Source organism: Hypanus sabinus, chromosome 23 (genome assembly GCF_030144855.1).
Source record: "Hypanus sabinus isolate sHypSab1 chromosome 23, sHypSab1.hap1, whole genome shotgun sequence".
In the NCBI taxonomy this organism is placed as follows: domain Eukaryota; kingdom Metazoa; phylum Chordata; class Chondrichthyes; order Myliobatiformes; family Dasyatidae; genus Hypanus; species Hypanus sabinus.
The window spans coordinates 7,454,966-7,476,109 of record NC_082728.1 but is presented as its reverse complement, the minus strand read 5'-3'; the positions used below and the strand labels follow the sequence as shown (position 1 = coordinate 7,476,109).

Below are 21,144 nucleotides of genomic sequence, written 5' to 3'. Positions count from 1 at the left end.
GAACTAAACACAATACTCCAAGTAAACACTATAACCAGTTTTATAGAGCTGCAATATTGAACTCAGTTCCCTGAGTATTGAAAACCAATAACCAAATGCCTTCTTAACCAACATACAGCAACCACTGACATAGACCCCATATCTCTCTGTTTCTTCAGACAGTTCACAAAACTATTTCTTTCAAATATGATTCCACTACTTAGCTGCGTGTTTGGAACCTGTGATTTACATTTTGATAGTGTGTTTTCAGGTTGATTGAGTTATCTGGCATTTTGCTGTCTCCGAGGGAGTTCAGTGAGGTTTGGAACAGAGTGTGTGACCTGGTGTAGTTCATGATATGATGTGTTTCTGGTTTCTCCTTTTTTCGTTATTTCTAGTTAGTGCAATTTTGATCGGAGCAGACTGGCTCTGCTACCCGCAGTCAATGAATGTCACAGCACTAGATTGAACTGAACTAAACTGTGATTAACAGAAGTTTATTTGTAATCTCACTTTATATGCTGTATGTGAGTTATATGTACTGTGTTGTACACCTTGGCCTGCAGGGACATTGTTTCAACCGGCAGTATACATGTGTATATGGTAATAAACCTGAACTGAACTTGAACTTGATTTGCCTATATCCCAGGAATGAATTAGGAAGAGTTACATTTCAAAGTTCCAATTTCAAAATAATTTTATTATCAAAGTACATATATGTCACCATATACAGCTATGAGTTTCATTTCCTTATGGGCATACTCAGCAAGCTTAGAGAAAATTAACTAAACATTCCCCCCTCTTGAAGGAAAAACAATGAAAAGAAACATTGATCTCAACATCCTTCACCTGGATTTGGTTATTGAGTCACTCATCTGTCAACAAAGATGCAAGAACTGGAAGTGTGGCTAATGAATTTTAATGTTCACTTTGATAACCATATTTGGAAGAGGCCTTTGTCATTAGAATGTCTGAAAACCAGTAATCATTACTCATTGTGCCTTGAGAAGCCTGTAATCTCAGGCAGTTATTATCTGTGCTTCATTACAGGTGACAGTCCTGAGAGCACCCGTAACTTGCATTCAGTCTGAGCAATAATGGGAAAATATACAAAAGACCTTCCATGTCTGTGACACAAAGCCATGGAGAGAGACACCGAAAATCTTGCATCCTTTACTTGCTTGTCTCAATACTGAAGAGTTGTTCATTGTGGCACATTGGGTGTCAACCTTGCCTTCTTTAGCATTTGCCCTTTTTTTTGAGGCTAAGTTGCTAGCTTGACGCTCAACCCAACAAGAATGGGATGTGTGTAAGGAGCTGGCCGGATTCGAACCCGGGATCACTCGCCTTGAAGTCTGGTGCAGATAATGACTACTCCATTGTCCAGCTTAAGACTGAAAAGTGCAAACAATGAAAACATTTGTTCGTTATTCTAAATTCTCTCTGATTTTAGGAGCAGCTGAGAGTCAATTAGATTTCTAAGTCTAGAGTCACACACAAGCCAATGTGGCAGGTGTTCCAACTATCATTAGAGCAACAGATGGGCTTCATCAAGAACACACTGCATTAGTTGGTCACCGTTAATGAAAACAGCATTTAAATCATGAATTCATTTCACTTGCCAACTTTAAATCTTCAAAGTGCTGTGGTAGGATTGGAGGAGTCAGCCATTAGCTCAGAGCTCAGACACAAGAACACAGAACAGAACTCCGAAGTACAGACCTGTCAGTCCACAATGTTGTGCCAAGGTCAGTCTAACCCTTCCCTCCCATGTGGCCCTCCATTTTCCTAACATCCATGTGCCCAAGAGTCTCCCAGGTGTCCCTAATGTCTCTGCCTCTACCACCACTCCTGGCAGTGTGTTTCTCGCCTCCACCACTCTCTGTGTAAAAAACTTACCTCTGACATCCTGCCCTCAAACTTTCTTCCAAACAGCTTAAAGTTATGGCCCCTGGTATTAGCCATTCCCGTCCTGGGGAAACATCTCTGGCTGTTGTATCTACGTCCTTGTCATCTAGTACATCTCTATCAAGCAAAGCTACTGCAGTCCTATTTATTGAGCTTTGCTTGGAGGTGCTTGGCCTCCGCTCCATTGAGCGCTTCTAACTCATCAGGTGCTAGTATTCAACAACAATTTGTCATCATATGGCAGCTTTTAAGTGAAAATTCCTGACCTACTTCACACTGTAACAATCGCAGAGAGTGCAAAACAGCTACATTTACAAACAGGGCAAGTGCTGTGTGGTTTGAATGGTGTGTAATTGTTGGCAGAAACTCAGCAGCTGTAATACCTCTGATTCTTGGAGGCAATTACAAGGAGAGCTGCCACATTCACCGTCAAAGACCACCATCCAGGTCATGCTCACTTCTTCCAGCTGCCACTGGGCAGGAGATACAGGAGCCTTAGGTCGCACACCACCAGCTTCAGGAATAGTTATTACCTCTCAACCATCAGGGTCCTGAACCAGAGTGGATAACTTCACTCTCACTCATCTCAACATTACACTGACTACACAACCTACAGACTCACTTTCAAGGGCTCTACAACTCACGTTCTCAGTTTTATTGGCACAATTTATCCTCTTTTGCACATTTGGTGTTTGTCAGTCTTTGTTATGTATAGTTGTTCATAAACTAGATTTAATTTCTTTATTTTCCTGTAAGTGTCTGTAAGAAAATGAATTTCAGGGTAGTATATGGTGACATCTACAGTACTGCGCAAAAGTCTCAGGCACGTATATACAGTTAGGGTGCCCAAGACTTTTACACAGTACTGCATTTGTCAATGTGAAGCTGAGAGCGAGTTTGTAAATCTGGCTTTAGCAAAGGATGTTGGGAATGGGGAGGGTAGATTGCCATGGGAAGGTGTGGGACATGGCAGAAAAGGGGTGGCGGGGCAGGGGGTGGCGCTGGTGCAGTTACATCCAGCTCTGAGCTGCCAGGCGAATTCATCTGCTTCCAAACAACTAGTTATTGATCAGAATGTCTCTCTGGTTCTTCCTGCTCCATCCCCACTCCTTTCCCCTTTTCCCAAACATGACTCCCCTCTCCCTGCCCCCTTCCCACTCTCAGTCCATTATAGAAATCCGTATCAGAATCAGGTTTATCATCACTCACAAATGTCATGAAATTTGTTTTCTATTGCAGCAGCAGTCCAGTGCAATACATAAAATTACAGCAGTACTGGGCAAAAGTCTTAGTCACCCCAGCCTAAGAGTTTTGCACAGTATTGTATGTACTTTGATAACAAATTTACTTTAAACTCTGAGTTAATTGTCAGCCTCAGCTATTGGTCTGATGTCGCTTACTGCCCAGAATGGAAGATGGGAGCATACTTCTGTTCCATTAGTGAATTAGTCAGGTATCATCAGGTATTTAATCAGATCTATTCAGGGGTTAAATGATATACAGCCACCAAATCACAGTATTTAATTATTCTACAAAACTTGCAAATGCACAATTAAAATCCATTTGCCCTGCATAGGATAAACCAGTTGGAAAGGAGTTCTATCTGGTGCTCAGGCAGAGCTCACAGCACATTCAAAACAGAACAAAAACTAAATTCTAATCAGTACAAATTCTGCCGGTGTGCATGGAGAGCCTCTAAAATCAGTGAAGCAAGTTACTAAGTTGGAATTTTTTTTGGATTAGATGTGGATAAACAGGAACTAACACAATATGTGGAATCTTAAAAATGACTCCAGTATAGAAAACACATCCTGCGTCGTGGAAAGTTTCGAAGTTTCAGTCATTGCCCAGGGCTTACAAGTAACAAAACTCCCCTGCACATTCTATCTCATTGCCAGCCGTCCATTTGAAATTTTAGCATCAGAAACACACTTTCAACGACAGACAAACCATGAGGGCACAGCGGTCACCTCCAGTGGCAATTGTACAACTCAAATCACTTCTCTGATTTATGGTTTGCACAGCAAAGCAGCTTCTGCGCATCAACCATATGACATAACCCAGAAGACACAGGAAAAGCATTAGGCCACTTGGCCTATCAAGTCTCCTCATACGCCAACCCTCGACCTGGGAGCACTCTGGAAAGACACTGGGAATGTCTGCTGTACCTGTACGAGAGACGGGGGGGGGGGGAAGAGAAGAGGGGGGGAGAGGAGGAGGAGGAGGAGGGGGGGAGAGGAGGAGGGGGGGGAGAGGAGGAGGAGGGGGGAGAGGAGGAGGGGGGGGAGAGGAGGAGGGGGGGGAGAGGAGGAGGGGGGGGAGAGGAGGAGGGGGGGAGAGGAGGAGGGGGGGAGAGGAGGAGGGGGGGAGGGAGAGGAGGGGGGGGAGAGGAGGAGGGGGAGAGGAGGAGGGGGAGAGGTGGAGGGGGGAGAGGTGGAGGGGGAGAGGTGGAGGGGGGAGAGGTGGAGGGGGGAGAGGTGGAGGGGGGAGAGGTGGAGGGGGGAGAGGTGGAGGGGGGAGAGGTGGAGGGGGGAGAGGTGGAGGGGGGAGAGGTGGAGGGGGGAGAGGTGGAGGGGGGAGAGGTGGAGGGGGGAGAGGTGGAGGGGGGAGGGGGGAGAGGTGGAGGGGGGAGAGGAGGAGGGGGGAGGGGGGAGAGGTGGAGGGGGGAGAGGTGGAGGGGGGAGAGGAGGAGGGGGGAGAGGAGGAGGGGGGAGGGGGGAGAGGTGGAGGGGGGAGAGGAGGAGGGGGGAGGAAGAAGGAAGAGGGGGTATGAGGGGGTGGATGTGAGAGGGGGGCAAGACTGAAGATATGTGGGCAAGACTGAAGATATGTGGACAAGACTCTTATTTGGCCTGTTCCAAGAGATACCCACTAGTACCAGATCAGGCCTGGGACAGCCACTTACCTCACTGGTTATGAGGACTCCTGAAGCCAACTGAAGGAAAATGTAAACAGGGATTGGGTGTTGTGTAACAATTGTACAAGCTATTGGTGACACTACACTTGGAGTCTGGTGTGCAGTTCTATTGCCCAGCTATAGAAGGATGCCTTTAAGTTTGAAACGGTGCTGAAGTTGCCAGGAATGGAGGGCTTGAGTTGTATAGAAATGCTGGGGCTTATTTTTAATAAGCTAGGAGTAAGCTAGTAAACTAGGAGGCTGAGAGTTTGTCTTATAATCAGAATACAAAATCTCCACAAGCCAGATAAGATGAGTGGTCTCAGCCTCTTTCCCCAAGGTAGGGGCATTGACTACTAGAGGACAGAGGTGAGAGGGGAAGAAAATTAAAAAGAACCTCAGAGGTAATGTTTCCCCCCACATGGAGGTTGGGGGCTATATGTAACAAGCTACTGGGGAAGCTGTAGAGGTGGCCACAATCCCAGCGTTTAAAGGAGATTTGGACAAGTACATGGATAGGAAAGATTTAGAGCAGCAGCTCTTAACTTTTTTTATGCATGGAGTTTCACCGTTAACTGCGGGGTCTGTCTGACTCAGATTGGGAACCCCTAGTTTAGGGGGACACTGACCAAACACAGGCAAACTGGACAAAGCCAAGTTACCCTTAGGTGGGAGGGTATGGTGAAATACAGTCATAGAGTTATATGGCATGGAAACAGGCTGTTCAGTCCAACCAGTCCATTCTGACCAAGCTGCCTCCCTGAACTTGCTCAGTGAAGATGAATCTTGTGCCAAATATGAACAGCAACTGGATACTGATGTATTTGCAGCTGATGTTTTGGAAGCTAGGTGTGTGTTGGAGGAAGAACAAAGGTGCAGACATTTAGATTTACAAGCAACTTAGATTACTATCCTGTGAAGTTTATGGCATAAAAAACGTTCTATACGTTGTTAAAGATCATCATTAGAATGCTTGCCTTCATCAGAGATAATAAATGCAGAGCAACTCAAACTGCTTTCCCAGAGCTGCCCAGAAGTCGATGCATCTACCCTGACTTACCTGACCCAAACTCATGCCCCAATCAGCAACCCTCCCCTGACCCTCACCATCAAACACCCCTCCCCTAACTGATGTACTGGGTAGGTTAACTGGTCACTGTACATTGTCCCATGATCAGGTTAGGGTTAAATTGGGCTTGTCAGTGGTTGTGGTGCAGCGAGGCTCGATGGGCTGGAAGGGCCTACTCCACGCTGTGTTTCCATTTAAATAAATAGATAATAAATCTGTTTCCGATTCAATGTAGAGGTTTGGCGCCCGTGATGCTGCTGAAAGTTTTTCATTACATTTGAGAAAATGGCAGTAAACTTGACTCTCGAGAAGCTGAGGAATGCTGCCTTACAGATCTTCAAGAGGAGGGAACCGCAAGGTTGTGAATAAATGTAAGTCAGCAGTACAGCCCTGTCTCCAGGCTGGCATATACATGGCGTCCCATCATCAGCAAACTTCAAGTGGAGAACCCATGACACACCAACATTCGCCAGAGAAGACTTCAACATTAACCCCAGTGTGCGAGCCAACAGGACACTCCCAACCACACAGTACCCACGGATCACGAGTGATCAGGTCCTGACCATAAAAGCCTCATACTCACATCAGTATCAGGTCCTTTGTCTGCTCCAGGGCAGGAGAAGGTAACAAACTCATGACACCTCTTGTGTACCACGAAGCAGCAAACTGAACAGGAGAGAAACAAAGAGAGATGGTGGTTAAAACAATCATGAACTGCTCTCTGCCGGACGACATAGAACAGTACAGCACAGTGCAGACAGACCCTTCACAACACTGATCTTGTGCTGACCTTTTAACCTGCTCCAAGTTCAATCTAATGCTTCCCTCCCACATAACCCTCCATTTGACTTTCATCCATGTGCTAAGAGTTTCTTAAACGTCCCTAATGCATCGGCCTGTAACACCACCTCTAGCAGAGCATTTCTGGCATCCACCACTCTGTGTGAAAAAACTCAGTTCATGCTCCATGTGTTTTTGTTTATTTTTTATTAAAATTATTTGTGCGATTTGATCAAGTTACTTCAGTGCTGAACTGGCTCTGGAGCGTGGCCTGCAACTACCAGTACTCTGGAGAAAATTCAGTGAGTCAGGAAACAATGGGGGGGGGGGGGGGAGCGAGGACATTTTACATTGTTGAGTCAAGTTGGCTGCTTTTAGAAACCCTTTTCTGACCTTTTGCCATTTTTCAACCTTACTGTAGACGTCATATCAACTGTGTTGCCATCATGCCTTCTCAAGTGTTTTTAAGAGACATTGATTCAAACATCACAAAATAAGCTCTGTGGCCATCCCGTCTGTACCAAACATCAGGTAACCAGCAACACAAATCCTACAATAACCCTAACTCATTAACCCCCAACATTCAACCTCTCACCTACACAAGGGGGTCTAATTACCGTAACTCCAAGTTTTTAAGATGTGGGAGGGCGGCAAGCTGAAAGCAAGTCGCAGCTCGATGACCTGAAACATTCACTGTTTTTCCTCCCACAGACGCTGCCCGACCTGCTTAGCTCTTCCAGCTTTGTCGCTTTTTGTTTCAGATTTTCAGCGTCTAATTCACAGGTCACTGTTTCCCACCAATTCAGTCAAAGGCCGTGGTGAACTACATATACCTGTCTGGACACACCCCCCTGCTGACTGCTCCTGTGGCTCCTCCCACAGACCCCTGTATAAAGGCGATTGAGGTCTGAGCCCAGCCTCTGTCTCCAGGATGTGGTATGGTGGTCAACCACTGCTTGTTCCTTCTTCCAGTCGATAAAAGTCGGTATCTCGCCTTTACGTCTCAGAGAGAGTTATTGATGGTGCATCAAAGGCTCACAGCCACCATCTGATAATCAGCTCTGCTGGACTGCCTCTTCTCAGCGTTAAACCATCAGCTCTGGCTCAACCCACCAGCAGCAGACCGTATCAAACTCCCACTGCTCACCATTACCCCGTTCACATTAATCGCTGCTGATCTGCTGGGCTGGTTGGCATAGCTAGAATGGCACGGTAGTGCAGTAGTTAGCCTAACACCATACAGCAATCAGGCTTCAGTTCCTGCCGCTGCCTGTAAGGAGTTTGTTCGTTCTTCGTAAGACAGTGTGGATTCCTCCGGGTGCTCTGGTTTCCTCCTGCACTCTGAGATGTAGTGGCTGGGGTTAGTGAATTGGGGGCATGCTGCATTGGCAATCAGAAACGTGGTGAAAATTCTGGGCTGTCCCCAGCACAATCCTCAGAGTGTGCTGGTCATCGATTCTAATCATATATTTCACAGTTATGTTTTGATATTTTGCTGTACATGTGACAAATAAAGCTAATCTTTATCTCCCTGATGTCCCAACACAGCAGACTAGCACCAGCTCAGACCTGGACTCTGTTAGCATGGTTCAGGAGGGATTAAACTAATTTGCAAGGGAAATGGGACCCAGAGTGATAGAGCAGTGAAAGAAGTGCATGGAGTAAAACCAGATCTAACATATAGAGAGGCTTTGAGGAAAGAGCAGCAGAATAAAGGGTATAAAGGTAGTAAGGTAGAAGAGCTAAAGTGTGTGTACTTCAATGCAAGAAGCATCAGAGACAAAAGTGATGAACTGAGAGCTTGGATACATACATGGAATTATGATATAGTGACCATTACAGAGACTTGGCTGGCACCAGGGCAGGAATGGATTCTCAATATTCCTGGATTTCAGTGCTTTAAAAGGCAGTTAAGAAGAAGGACCGCAAAGGTAGTAATCTCGGGGTTACTGCCTGTGCCACGCGACAGTGAGAGTAGGAATGGAATTAGGTGGAGGATGAATGAGTGGCTGTGGGATTGGAGCAGGGGCAGGGATTCAAGTTTCTGGATCATTGGGACCTCTTCTGGGGCAGGCGTGACCTGTTCAAGAAGGACGGGTTACACTTGAATCGTGGGGGGACCAATATCCTAGCGGGGAGGTTTGCTAGGGCTACAGGACAGACTTTAAACTAGTAAGATGGGGGGGGGGGAAACAGGAATTAATTTGAGGAAACTATGGGAGAGGAGGCTAGTTCACCAGTAGAGCAAGTAAATAGATAGTCTGTGAGGGAGAAAGGCAGGTGATGGAGAAGGGATGCGCTCAGCCCGAAGATGTAGGGGAGAAGAAAGAAAAGGATAATAAATTTGAATGCATTGTTAGGGATGAAAAGAGAGGAGGAGGTGGAGAGTATCTTAAATGTATCTATTTTAATGCTAGGAGCATTGTAAGAAAGGTGGATGAGCTTAAAGTGTGGATTGATACCTGGAATTATGATGTTGTAGCTATTAGTGAAACATGGTTGCAGGAAGGGTGTGATTGGCAACTAAATATTCCTGGATTTAGTTGCTTCAGGTGTAATAGAGTAGGAGGGGCCAGAGGAGGAGGTGTTGCATTGCTTGTCCGAGAAAATCTTATGGCGGTGCTTTGGAAGGATAGATTAGAGAGCTCCTCTAGGGAGACTATTTGGGTGGAATTGAGGAATGGGAAAGGTGTAGTAACACTGATAGGAATGTATTATAGGCCACCTAATGGGGAGCGTGAGTTGGAAGAGCAAATGTGTAGGGAGATAGCAGATATTGTAGTAAACACAAGGTGGTGATTGTGGGAGATTTTAATTTTCCACACGTAGACTGGGAAGTTCATTCTGTAAAAAGGCTGGATGGTTTAGAGTTTGTGAAATGTGTGCAGGATAGTTTTTTGCAACAATACATAGAAGTACCGACTAGAGATGGGGCAGTGTTGGATCTCCTGTTAGGGAATGCGATAGGTCAGCTGACAGATGTATGTGTTGGGGAGCACTTCGGGTCCAGTGATCACAATAGCATTAGCTTCAATATAATTATGGAGAAGAACAGGACAGGACCTAGAGTTGAGATTTTTGATTGGAGAAAGGCTAACTTTGAGGAGATGCGAAGGGATTTAGAGAGAGTGGATTAGGTCAAGTTGTTTTATGGGAAGGATGTAATAGAGAAATGGAGGTCATTTAAGGGTGAAATTATGAGGGTACAGAATCTTTATGTTCCTGTTAGGTTGAAAGGAAAGGTTAAAGGTTTGAAAGCACCATGGTTTTCAAGGGATATTAGAAATTTGGTTCGGAAAAAGAGGGATGTCTACAATAGATATAGGCAGCATGGAGTAAAGGAATTGCTCGAGGAATATAAAGAATGTAAAAGGAATCTTAAGAAAGACATTAGAAAAACTAAAAGAAGATACGAGGTTGGTTTGGCAAATAAGGTGAAAGTAAATCCGAAAGGTTTCTACAGTTATATTAAAAGCAAGAGGATAGTGAGAGATAAAATTGGCCCCTTAGAGAATCAGAGTGGTCAGCTATGTGTGGAGCTGAGGGAGATGGGAGAGATTTTAAACGATTTCTTCTCTTCGGTATTCACAAAGGAGAAGGATATTGAATTGTGTAAGGTGTGGGAAACAAGTAAGAAAGTTATGGAACCTATGACAATTAAAGAGGTGGAAGTACTGGCGCTTTTAAGAAATTTAAAAGTGGATAAATCTCCAGGTCCTGACAGGATATTCCCCAGGACCTTGAGGGAAGTTTGTGTAGAAATAGCAGGAGCTCTGACCGAGATCTTTAAGATGTCATTAGAAACGGGGATTGTGCCGGAGGATTGGCGTATTGCTCATGTGGTTCCATTGTTTAAAAAGGGTTCTAGAAGTAAGCCTAGCAATTATAGGCCTGTCAGTTTGACATCAGTGGTGGGTAAATTAATGGAAAGTATTCTTAGAGATAGTATTAATAATTATCTGGATAGACAGGATCTGATTAGGAGTAGCCAGCATGGATTTGTGCGTGGAAGCTCATGTTTGACATGACCTTATTGAATTTTTTGAAGAAGTTACGAGGAATGTTGACGAGGGTAAGGCAGTGGATGTAGTCTATATGGACTTCAACAAAGCCTTTGACAAAGTTCCACATGGAAGGTTAGTTAAGAAGGTTCAGTCGTTAGGTATTAATGCTGGAGTAATAACATGGATTCAACAGTGGCTAGATGGGAGATGCCAGAGAGTAGTGGTGGATAATTGTTTATCGGGATGGAGGCCGGTGACTAGCGGGGTGCCTCAGGGATCTGTTTTGGGCCCAATGTTGTTTGTAATATACATAAATGATCTGGATGTTGGGGTGGTAAATTGGATTAGTAAGTATGCCAATGATACTAAGGTAGGAGGTGTTGTGGATAATGAGGTGGGTTTTCAAAGCTTGCAGGGAGATTTATGCCGGTTAGAAGAATGGGCTGAACGTTGGCAGATGGAGTTTAATGCTGAGAAGTGTGAGGTTCTACATTTTGGCAGGAATAATCCAAATAGAACGTACAGGGTAAATGGTAGGGCATTGAGGAATGCAGTGGAACAGAGAGATCTAGGAATAACAGTGCATAGTTCCCTGAAGGTGGAGTCTCATGTAGATAGGGTGGTGAAGAAGGCTTTTGGAACGCTGGCCTTTATAAATCAAAACACTGAGTACAGAAGTTAGGATGTAATGTTAAAATTGTACATAGGCATTGGTAAGGCCAAATTTGGAATATTGTGTACAGTTCTGGTCACCGAATTATAGGAAAGATATCAATAAATTAGAGGGAGTGCAGAGATGATTTACTAGGATGTTACCTGGGTTTCAGCACGTAAGTTACAGAGAAAGGTTGAACAAGTTAGGTCTCTATTCATTGGAGCGTAGAAGGTTGAGGGGGGATTTGATAGAGGTATTTAAAATTTTGAGAGGGATAGGTAAGAGTTGACATGAATAGGCTGTTTCCATTGAGAGTAGGGGAGATTCAAACGAGAGGACATGATTTGAGAGTTAGGGGGCAGAAGTTTAAGGGAAACACAAGGGGGTATTTCTTTACTCAGAGTGTGATAGCTGTGTGGAATGAGCTTCCTGTAGAAGTAGTAGAGTTCAGTTGTGTCATTTAAGGTAAAATTGGATAGGTATATGGACAGGAAAGGAGTGGAGGGTTATGGGCTGAGTGCGGGTAGGTGGGACTAGGTGAGATTAAGAGTTCGGCACGGACTAGGAGGGCCAAGATGTCCTGTTTCTGTGCTGTGATTGTTATATGGTTGTAAAAGGGATAGAGTGGGAGCGGGGCAAGGGGAGGAGGGGTGGCATTACTGGTCAGGGATACTATTACAGCTGCAGAAAGGGTGGGTAATGTAGCAGGATCCTCTTTTGAGTCAGTATGGGTGGAAGTCAGGAACAGGAAGGGAGCAGTTACTCCTGGGGGTATTCTATAGGCCCCCTCGTAGCAGCAGAGATACCGAAGAGCAGAAGATTGGGAGGCAGATTTTGGGGACAGTGATCACTGCTCCCTGACCTTTAGCATTATCATGGAAAAGGATAGAATCAGAGGCCAGGAAAATTTTTAATTGGGGAAGGGCAAATTATGAGGCTACAAGGCTAGAACTTGCAGGTGTGAATTGGGGTGATGTTTTTGCAGGGAAATGTACTATGGACATGTGGTCGATGTTTAGGGATATCTTGCAGGATGTTAGGGATAAATTTGTCCCGGTGAAGAAGATAAAGAATGGTAGGGTGAAGGAACCATGGGTGACAAGTGAAGTGGAAAATCTAGTCAGGTGGAAGAAGGCAGCATACATGAGGTTTAGGAAGCAAGGATCAGATGGGTCTATTGAGGAATATAGGGTAGCAAGAAAGGAGCTTAAGAAGGGGCTGAGAAGAGCAAGAAGGGGGCATGAGAAGGCCTTGGCGAGTAGGGTAAAGGAAAACCCCAAGGCATTCTTCAATTATGTGAAGAACAAAAGGATGACAGGAATGAAGGTAGGACCGATTAGAGATAAAAGTGGGAAGATGTGCCTGGAGGCTGCGGAAGTGAGTGAGGTCCCCAATGAATACTTCTCTTTGGTATTCACCACTGAGAGGGAACTTGATGATGGTGAGGACAATATGAGTGAGGTTGATGTTCTGGAGCATGTTGATATTAAGGGAGAGGAGGTGTTGGAGTTGTTAAAATACAATAGGATGGATAAGTCCCCGGGGCCTGAGGCAATATTCCCCAGGCTGCTCCATGAGGCAAGGGAAGAGATTACTGAACCTCTGGTTAGGATCTTTATGTCCTCGTTTTCCACGAGAATGGTACCAGAAGATTGGAGGGAGGCGAATGTTGTCCCCTTGTTCAAAAAAGGTAGTAGGGAGAGTCCAGGTAATTATAGACCAGTGAGCCTTATGGCTGTGGTGAGAAAGCTGTTGGAAAAGATTCTTAGAGATAGGATCTATGGGCATTTAGAGAATCACGGTCTGATCAGGGACAGTCAGCGTGGCTTTGTGAAGGGCAGATCGTGCCTAACAAGCTTGATAGAGTTCTTTGAGGAGGTGACCAGGCATATAGATGAGGGTAGGGCAGTGGATGTGATCTACATGGATTTTAGTAAGGCATTTGACAAGGTTCCACACGGTGGGCTTATTCAGAAAGTCAGAAGGCATAGGATCCAGGGAAGTTTGGCCTGGTGGATTCAGAATTGGCTTGCCTGTAGAAGGCAGAGGGTCGAAGTGGAGGGAGTACATTCAGAGTGGAGGGTTGTGACTAGTGGAGTCCCACAAGGATCGGTTCTGGGACCCCTCCTTTTTGTGATTTTTATTAATGACCTGGATGTGGGGGTAGAAGGGTGGGTTGGCAAGTTTGCAGACAACACAAAGGTTGGTGGTGTTGTAGATAGTGTAGAGGATTGTCGAAGATTGCAAAGAGACATTGATAGGATGCAGAAGTGGGCTGAGAAGTGGCAGATGGAGTTCAACCTGGAAAGGTGTGAGGTGGTACACTTTGGAAGGTCAAACTCCAAGGCAGGGTACAAAGTAAATGGCAGGATACTTGGTAGTGTGGAGGAGCAGAGGGATCTGGGGGTACATGTCCACAGATCCCTGAAAGTTGCCTCACAGGTAGATAGGGTAGTTAAGAAAGCTTATGGGGTGTTAGCTTTCATAAGTTCGAGGGATAGAGTTTAAAAGATGCGATGTAATGATGCAGCTCTATAAAACTCTAGTTAAGCCACACTTGGAGTACTGTGTCCAGTTCTGGTTGCCTCAGCATAGGAAGGATGTGGAAGCATTGGAAAGGGTACAGAGGAGATTTACCAGGATGCTGTCTGGTTTAGAGAGTATGGATTATGATCAGAGATCAAGGGAGCTAGGGTTTTAGTCTTTGGAGAGGAGGAGGTTGACAGGAGACATGATAGAGGTGTACAAGATATTAAGAGGAATAGACAAAGTGGACTGCCAGCGCCTCTTCTCCAGGGCACCACTGCTCAGTACAAGAGGACATGGCTTTAAGGTAAGGGGTGGGAAGTTCAAGGGGGATATTAGAGGAAGGTTTTTTACTCAGAGAGTGGTTGGTGCGTGGAATGCACTGCCTGAGTCAGTGGTGGAGGCAGTTAACACTAGTGAAGTTTAAGAGACTACTAGACAGGTATATGGAGTTCTTTAAGGTAGGAAGTTATATGGGAGGCAGGGTTTGAGGGTTGGCACAACTTTGTGGGCCAAAGGGCCTGTAATGTGCTGTACTATTCTATGTTCTGACACCCACTCCCCCCCCAATACTATGATGGGCAAGATTGTGGTGAAACAAGAGCCAGGACTGGGCCCAGGGATGTCCGGGACACCTTGCCAGTGCACTTACAACTGACTGGATGCAGCAAGTTGCGGCCCAGCTCCCGCCTCTCACCCTTAAGCTTTCCAAACAGCGGGGGTGAAAATGGCATTCCCAGGACAGCCCAAAAACAGGAGCACAGACTGAAAAAAGACCAGCCATTTTGAACAGAGATGTTGGGAGATTTCTTCCGAGTCAAGAGTTGAGCAGCAGAAAAATGGGCTCCTGCAACCCAGGGTCTGGCGTGGCCACTGCTGTCCTGAGGCCCTCCGTTAGTTGGGAGCAACCATGGATGTTGTGTCCTAGCAGTCTTCGTGATGTGCAAGCCAGGGCAGTACAATATGGAGAGCCAACTGTTGCCCATGTAGCAGGCTCCCCGCCTCCACTCAGCTGATGAATCCAAACGACCATCAGAGACTGACACAGTCTGGCACCAGGGGGTCACAGGATTGAACATAACATAGGGAAGCCAACCTTGGGGATTAGGGATGCCAGCTCCAGATTTTTCCCTCAGGGTTTACTCCCAAAGCCTTCCCCATGTGTAGGTAGAGCTGTATGGCAGTGAAGGTTTGAGATCGGAGTTTTCCTTCTCCCAGATGAGCTGCCAACCATGGCTGATGAGCCCCCTCTGTCCAAAGCAACTGGTTTTTAGGCACCAGTAACCTGCCTTTGCCCCCTTTCCTGTCAGTAGAAATAGTTCCGCTGGGCTTGGTAGCTAAACAACACATGAAGGCCAGGAGCTGGACTTGATTGTCAGAGGCTAGTTGAGACAAACATCATTGGGAGTACTTAATAGATTGTGGCAGCTTATTCCCAATGACTATAACAAACTCAAAGAACCAATGCTGTCCTAGTCCACCAGAAACGCAGCACACTCCGTCACAAAAACTAGCGTCCCCTCCACCGACTGTCAACATTTCCTGCTGCCTCAGGAAAGCAGCCAAAAATTATTTTCTATTTTTATTTAGAGATCCAGCACAGTAACAAGCCCACACCACCCAAATACTCCCACGTGACTAATTAACTAACTGAACCAACATGAGGAAATCTGCAGATGCTGGAAATTCAAACAACACACATAAAATGCTGGTGGAACACAGCAGGCCAGGCAGCATCTATAAGGAGAAGCACTGTCGACGTTTCGGGCCGAGACCCTTCTGAACCAGTACGTCTTTGGAACGCAGGAGGAAACAGGAGCACCTGGAGGAAACCCACACGGTCATGGGAGAACATACAAACTCCTTACAGACAGCGGCAGATATTGAATCTGGTTTGCTGCAGATATAACATCACACTAACCCTACACAACCATGGCACTCCATATTTGAACGGTGGTCACGGCAGTGTGGCGGTTAACACAACGCTTTCCAGTACAGGCAACATGGGTTCAAATCCCACCACTGCCAGTAATGAGTTTGTACCTTCTCCCTGTGACTGTGTGGATTTCCTCCCACAGTCCAAAAGACGTACCAGTTGGTAGGTTAATTGGTCATTGTAAATTATCCTGTGATTAGGCTAGGATTAAATCGGGGGTTGCTGGGCAGCACAGTTCAAAGGGCCTAAAGGGCCTGTTCCATGCTGTATCTCAATAAAAAAGCAACAAATAAATAATCAAAGACCCCTCCCAACCCAGTTAATTCTCTACTCCCCTCACCACTGGGCAAAGAAACAGCAGCTTGACAACACACACCTACATAGCTCATATCTTGTTGGTGCAAGAATCTTGAACGAACATCTTATACGATAAAAATGAAATTGATCTCAGAGTCTACTTTCCTGTAGTTCTCGCACCACATCTGACAATCTGCATTGTACTTTCTCTGTAATGCTATATTCTGTGTTCTGTTATTGTTTTCCTTTGGAACTGCCTCAATGCACTGATATATGCAATGATCAATCTGGGCAGCACGTTAACAAATCTCCGCGCATGCAACAATAATAATAAGCCAACTGCCATGCCCTGCTCTACAAGTACTCAGGTATGCCCACCGGCATTTCAAGAATATTCACGGCCAAGATCAATGAGCATAAAAAAACGTTCACTTGAACCACAGGGGGGTGGCATGGTAACGTAGCGGCTAGCGCAACACTTTCCAGTGCCTGTAAACCGAGTGCAATTCCCGCCACTGCCTGAAAGAAGTTTGTACGTTCTCCCCAGGACAGCATGGGTTATCCCTGGATGCTCCAGTTTATTCCCACATTCCAAAAACGTATGGGTTAGCACATTGCACGAATGTTACGGTGGCAACGAAAGTGAGATGGCACTTGCGGGCTGCCCCAGCACAATGTTTCGATTGTGTTAACAGTTGATGCAAGCCACTGTATGCTCAATGGACATGTGACAAGTAAGGCTCATCTTTTGCTCCTCTTCAAAGCTGCTGCACTACTTGCTGTGGGTCTCAGTTTCAGCATTCGGATTTTATGTCAGATTTCCACCATTCAGCCTTGCCTGCACCCTCCCAAGCCCCAGCCATCCAGCAGAGGTGGAGTTACTGTCTTTATCCTCTCCATCGCCAGTTTCCATGTCTGGGCTCCGAGCTGTGACATTCCCTCTTTAAACCCTCACAGGATGACCAAGCTTTTGCTCATGTGATCCCCCATGACCAAGAGCAACACATACAAAATGCTGGAGGAACTCAGCATGTGAGGCAACATCAGCATCTATGGAGATGAATAAGCAGTTGACACTTCAGGCTGAGAACCTTTATGAGGACCAAGAGTCTCGGCTCCAAACATCAAATGTTTATTCCCTGCCAATACAAGCTGTCTAACCTGCTGAGTTCCTCCAGCATTGTTCTGGATTTCCAGCATCTGCAGAATCTCACATTTATGACCCCTGTGACCAAGCCAACTTCTGTTTCATAACAGACACATAAACTACCTCAACACGTTCGGCCAAACAGTTTTATATAAATGCAGGCAGTTGTGGTTGGTCCTAAACCACCTCACCTCACCTCAAGGAAAAGACTCTGGCTTGTAGAGAAAAGAATTAATTTTCACTGCACAAGGAACTGCTGTAAATTTAATTACAATAAACATATTATTACGCCTTCTATCATTGTCACTCACTGCTGAATGATCTTGCCTAGGTTTCAAAACCCAAAAAGATAAGATATAATCTTTGTAATAACAACTAAATGCCAGAGACAAATCACAAAACCTGCTGCCCTGCAGGCATTGTGGATTTAATTTGCATGTTAGGGAGAGGAAAAAGAAAGAGCTTGAAGCGCACAGATATTCACAAACTGAAGGATTAAACATCCCAATCAAACTCATCATTCTGTCAGTCCCTGACTGATAGGTTTTTATGCAATGGCTTTCAAAATCTGGGCCCAGAACTTGGCCAGCAGAGACGCCTCCAGTCTAACCCCACAGAGGTGGGAGGGTCCTACAGTAACAGAGGCTCTTCCTCATTGCCAGCCTACTCCCTGGAAGGCTGAACCAAGCCCAGATGAGGCCTACTCCTAGAAACTCAAACACGTTTGTTCAACATTACCCAATTGAAAATTAATTTTACTGTATGAAACTCCCTAAAACCTTTTCTGGGTCACATGACAGCACAGTGGTTAGCATGACATTTTACCGTGCCAGCGACTGATGTTTCACAAATTTCTACATTTTAACTGGCTGCATCACAGTCTGGTGTGGGGGGTGAGGGAGTATTGCACATGATCGCACGTACAAACAAGCTGGATGAGCTCAGCAGGTCGGGCAGCATCCGTTGAAATGAGCAATTAACGTTTCGGGCCAAGACCCTTTGTCAGGACTGCAGACACCCCATAAAGAAGGTGCAGGGAGGGTGAAAAACCAATCAGAGGAAAAATCAAGGGGTGGGGGAAGGGAAGCAGGGAGGGGATAGGCAGGAGAGGTGAAGAAGGATTCTAAGGGAAAAGCACTATGGGTAGTAGAAGAAGGCAGAGTCATGAGGGAGGTGATAGGCAGCTAGAAGAGGAGACAGAGTGAAAGTGGGATGGGGGAAGGGAGAGGGAGGGAATTACCGGAAGTTGGAGAATTCGATGTTCATACCAAGGGATTGGAGAATACCCAGATGGTATATACACAGGACCGCAGTAAACTGCGGAGAGCTGTAATCTTAATCAGCTCCATCTTGGGCACTAGCCTCTGTGGCATTTAGGACATCTTCAAGGAGCGATGCCTGAAAAAGGCAGTGTCCATCATTAAGGACCCCTGTCATCCAGGTCATGCCTTGCTCTCATTGTTACCCTCAGGAAGGAGGTATAGAAGCCTGAAGGCTCACACTCAGTGATTCAGAAACAGCTTCTTAACCTCTGCCATCTGATTTCTGAATGGACATTAAACCCATGAACACTGTCTCACTGCTTTGTTATTTTTATTTTTTGCACTACTTATTTAACTACTTAACATACTGTACATATTGCTGCAATTCACCTTTCTTTCTATTATTACGTATTGTAATGTACTGCTGCCACAAAGACAACAAATTTCACGTCACGCACTGGTCATGTTAAACCTGATTCTGATTCTCATTCTGTCGGAAGGAGTTTGTTGATTCTTCCCGTGACAGCGTGGGTTTCCTCCTACGTTAGGATTAGGAAGTTGTGAGCTTGTGAATTTTGGTGAAACTTGTGGGCTGCCATAGCACATCCTTGGATTATGTTGGTCGTTGACACAAAACTATGCTGCTTGCCTTCATGTTGAGGTGACGAGTAAAACTAAGTTATTTTTCTTTCATTTTTTTGTCACCCATTTACCACCTCTCTCTCTGCCTGTTCAATTGCCAGGTCCAGCATATGCTGGACAATACCAGTTCCTGCAAGGGGTTAATTTACACCATTCCAGCAGAACACAAAGCTGAAGCATGAGTAGGCCACTCGTCCCCTCAAGCCTGATGTACCCCAAGCCTCAGTTCCTCCTCTGCGCCAGATCCCAACCCTCATTTGCCCAATCTGTCAAAAATTTTGTTGACCTCATCTATAAAAATTTCTTTTGATCCAATCTGCACTGTTCTCTGGGGCAGAGAATTGCCAAGATTCAATACCCTATGCGAGAAGAAATGGCCAGTCTTAATTCAAGACCATGCTCAATATTCCTGGAAACTGCTGTCATGTGGGCAATCATCACAGAACATTAGGAAAATTGATTTTTACTAACCCAGACCCCCAGAAATTACAACCATAAGATAACGAAGCAGAATTGGGCCATTTGGGTCATTAAGTCAACTCTGCCATTTGATAATGGCTGATTTATCAACCCCATTCTCTTGCCTTCTCCACATAATCTTTGACACACTTACTAATCAACATAGAAACAGAGAAAATAGGTGCAGGAGTAGGCCATTTGGCCCTTCGAGCCTGCACCACCATTCAGTATGATCATGGCTGATCATCCAACTCAGAACCCTGTAACTGCTTTCTCTCCAAACCCCCTGATCCCTTTAGCCACAAGGGCCATATTGAACTTCCTCTTAAATATAGCCAATGAACTGGCCTCAACTGTTTCCTGTGGCAGAGAATTCCACAGATTCACCACTCTCTGTGTGAAGAAGGTTTTCCTCATCTCGGTCCTAGAAGGCTTCCCCTTTATCCTTAAACTGTGACCCCTCAGTCTGGACTTCCCCAACATCGGAAACAATCTTCCTGCATCTAGCCTGTCCAATCCCTTTAGAATTTTATACGTTTCAATAAGTTCCCCCCCTCAATCTTCTAAATTCCAGTGAGTATAAGTCTAGTCGATCCAGTCTTTCTTCATATGAAAGTCCTGCCATTCCAGGAATCAATGTGGTGAACCTTCTCTGTACTCCCTCGATGGCAAGAATGTCTTTCCTCAGATTAGGGGACCAAAACTGCACACAATATTCCAGTGCGGTCTCACCAAGCCTTGTACAACTGCAGTAGAACCTCCCTGCTCCTGTACTCAAATCCTTTTGCTATGAATGCCAACATACCATTTGCCTTTTTCACCACCTGCTGTACCTGCATGCCCACCTTCAATGACTGGTGTACAATGACACCCAGGTCTCGTTGCATCTCCCATTTTCCTAATCGGCCACCGTTCAGATAATAATCTGTTTTCCTGTTCTTGCAACCAAGAACTTATCAACCTCCACTTTAAATGTACCCAATGACCTAGCCTCCAGAACTGTCTATGGCAATGAATTCCACAGATTCACTACCCTACAGCTAAAGAAATTCCTCCTTGTCTCTATTCAGAAGAGGCAATTTGTAAGATCCCACACGGCACAGCCATTTCACACTCCTGAACTGAATCAGAGGAATAGACCACTTAAAACTTCCGACATAATTAACCTTCCAAATATACTTTTACGGACTCGCTCACCCAACTAATTACCCTTGCCTGAGGCATCAATGAAGACTGTGGCGGTAGAGTGGTGCAGCCGGTAGGGTCACTGCCTCAAAGCACTAGAGATGCAGGTTCAATCCTGATGTCAGGTGCTGTCTGTGTGGAGTTTGCACTTAATTCCTGTGACAGTGTGGTATTTCACTCAGGTACTCTGATTTCCTCCCACATGCCAATCAAGTATAGGTTGGTGGGTTAATAAACCACTGTAAATTTCCTTTATTATGTAATCTATGGAGGAATACAGGAGAGTTAATGGACGAAAGATTCTGCAGATGCTGGAAGTGTTGAAGGATACACACAGCGCCTCTTTCACCTCAGACAATTGAAGTAGTTCAGCATAATCCTCAAATCCTCAGGACTTTC

General features: G+C 45.5%; 1 protein-coding gene across 1 annotated transcript in view; it reads right to left on the bottom strand.

The window, feature by feature from the left end:
* LOC132379924 (protein kinase C alpha type) overlaps positions 1-21,144 on the bottom strand; it is a 350,679-nt gene that overhangs the window by 215,370 nt on the left and 114,165 nt on the right. The window contains exon 3 of the mRNA XM_059948280.1: positions 6,436-6,518. Coding sequence (XP_059804263.1) covers positions 6,436-6,518 — 83 coding nt within the window. The remainder of the gene's footprint in view (positions 1-6,435; positions 6,519-21,144) is intronic.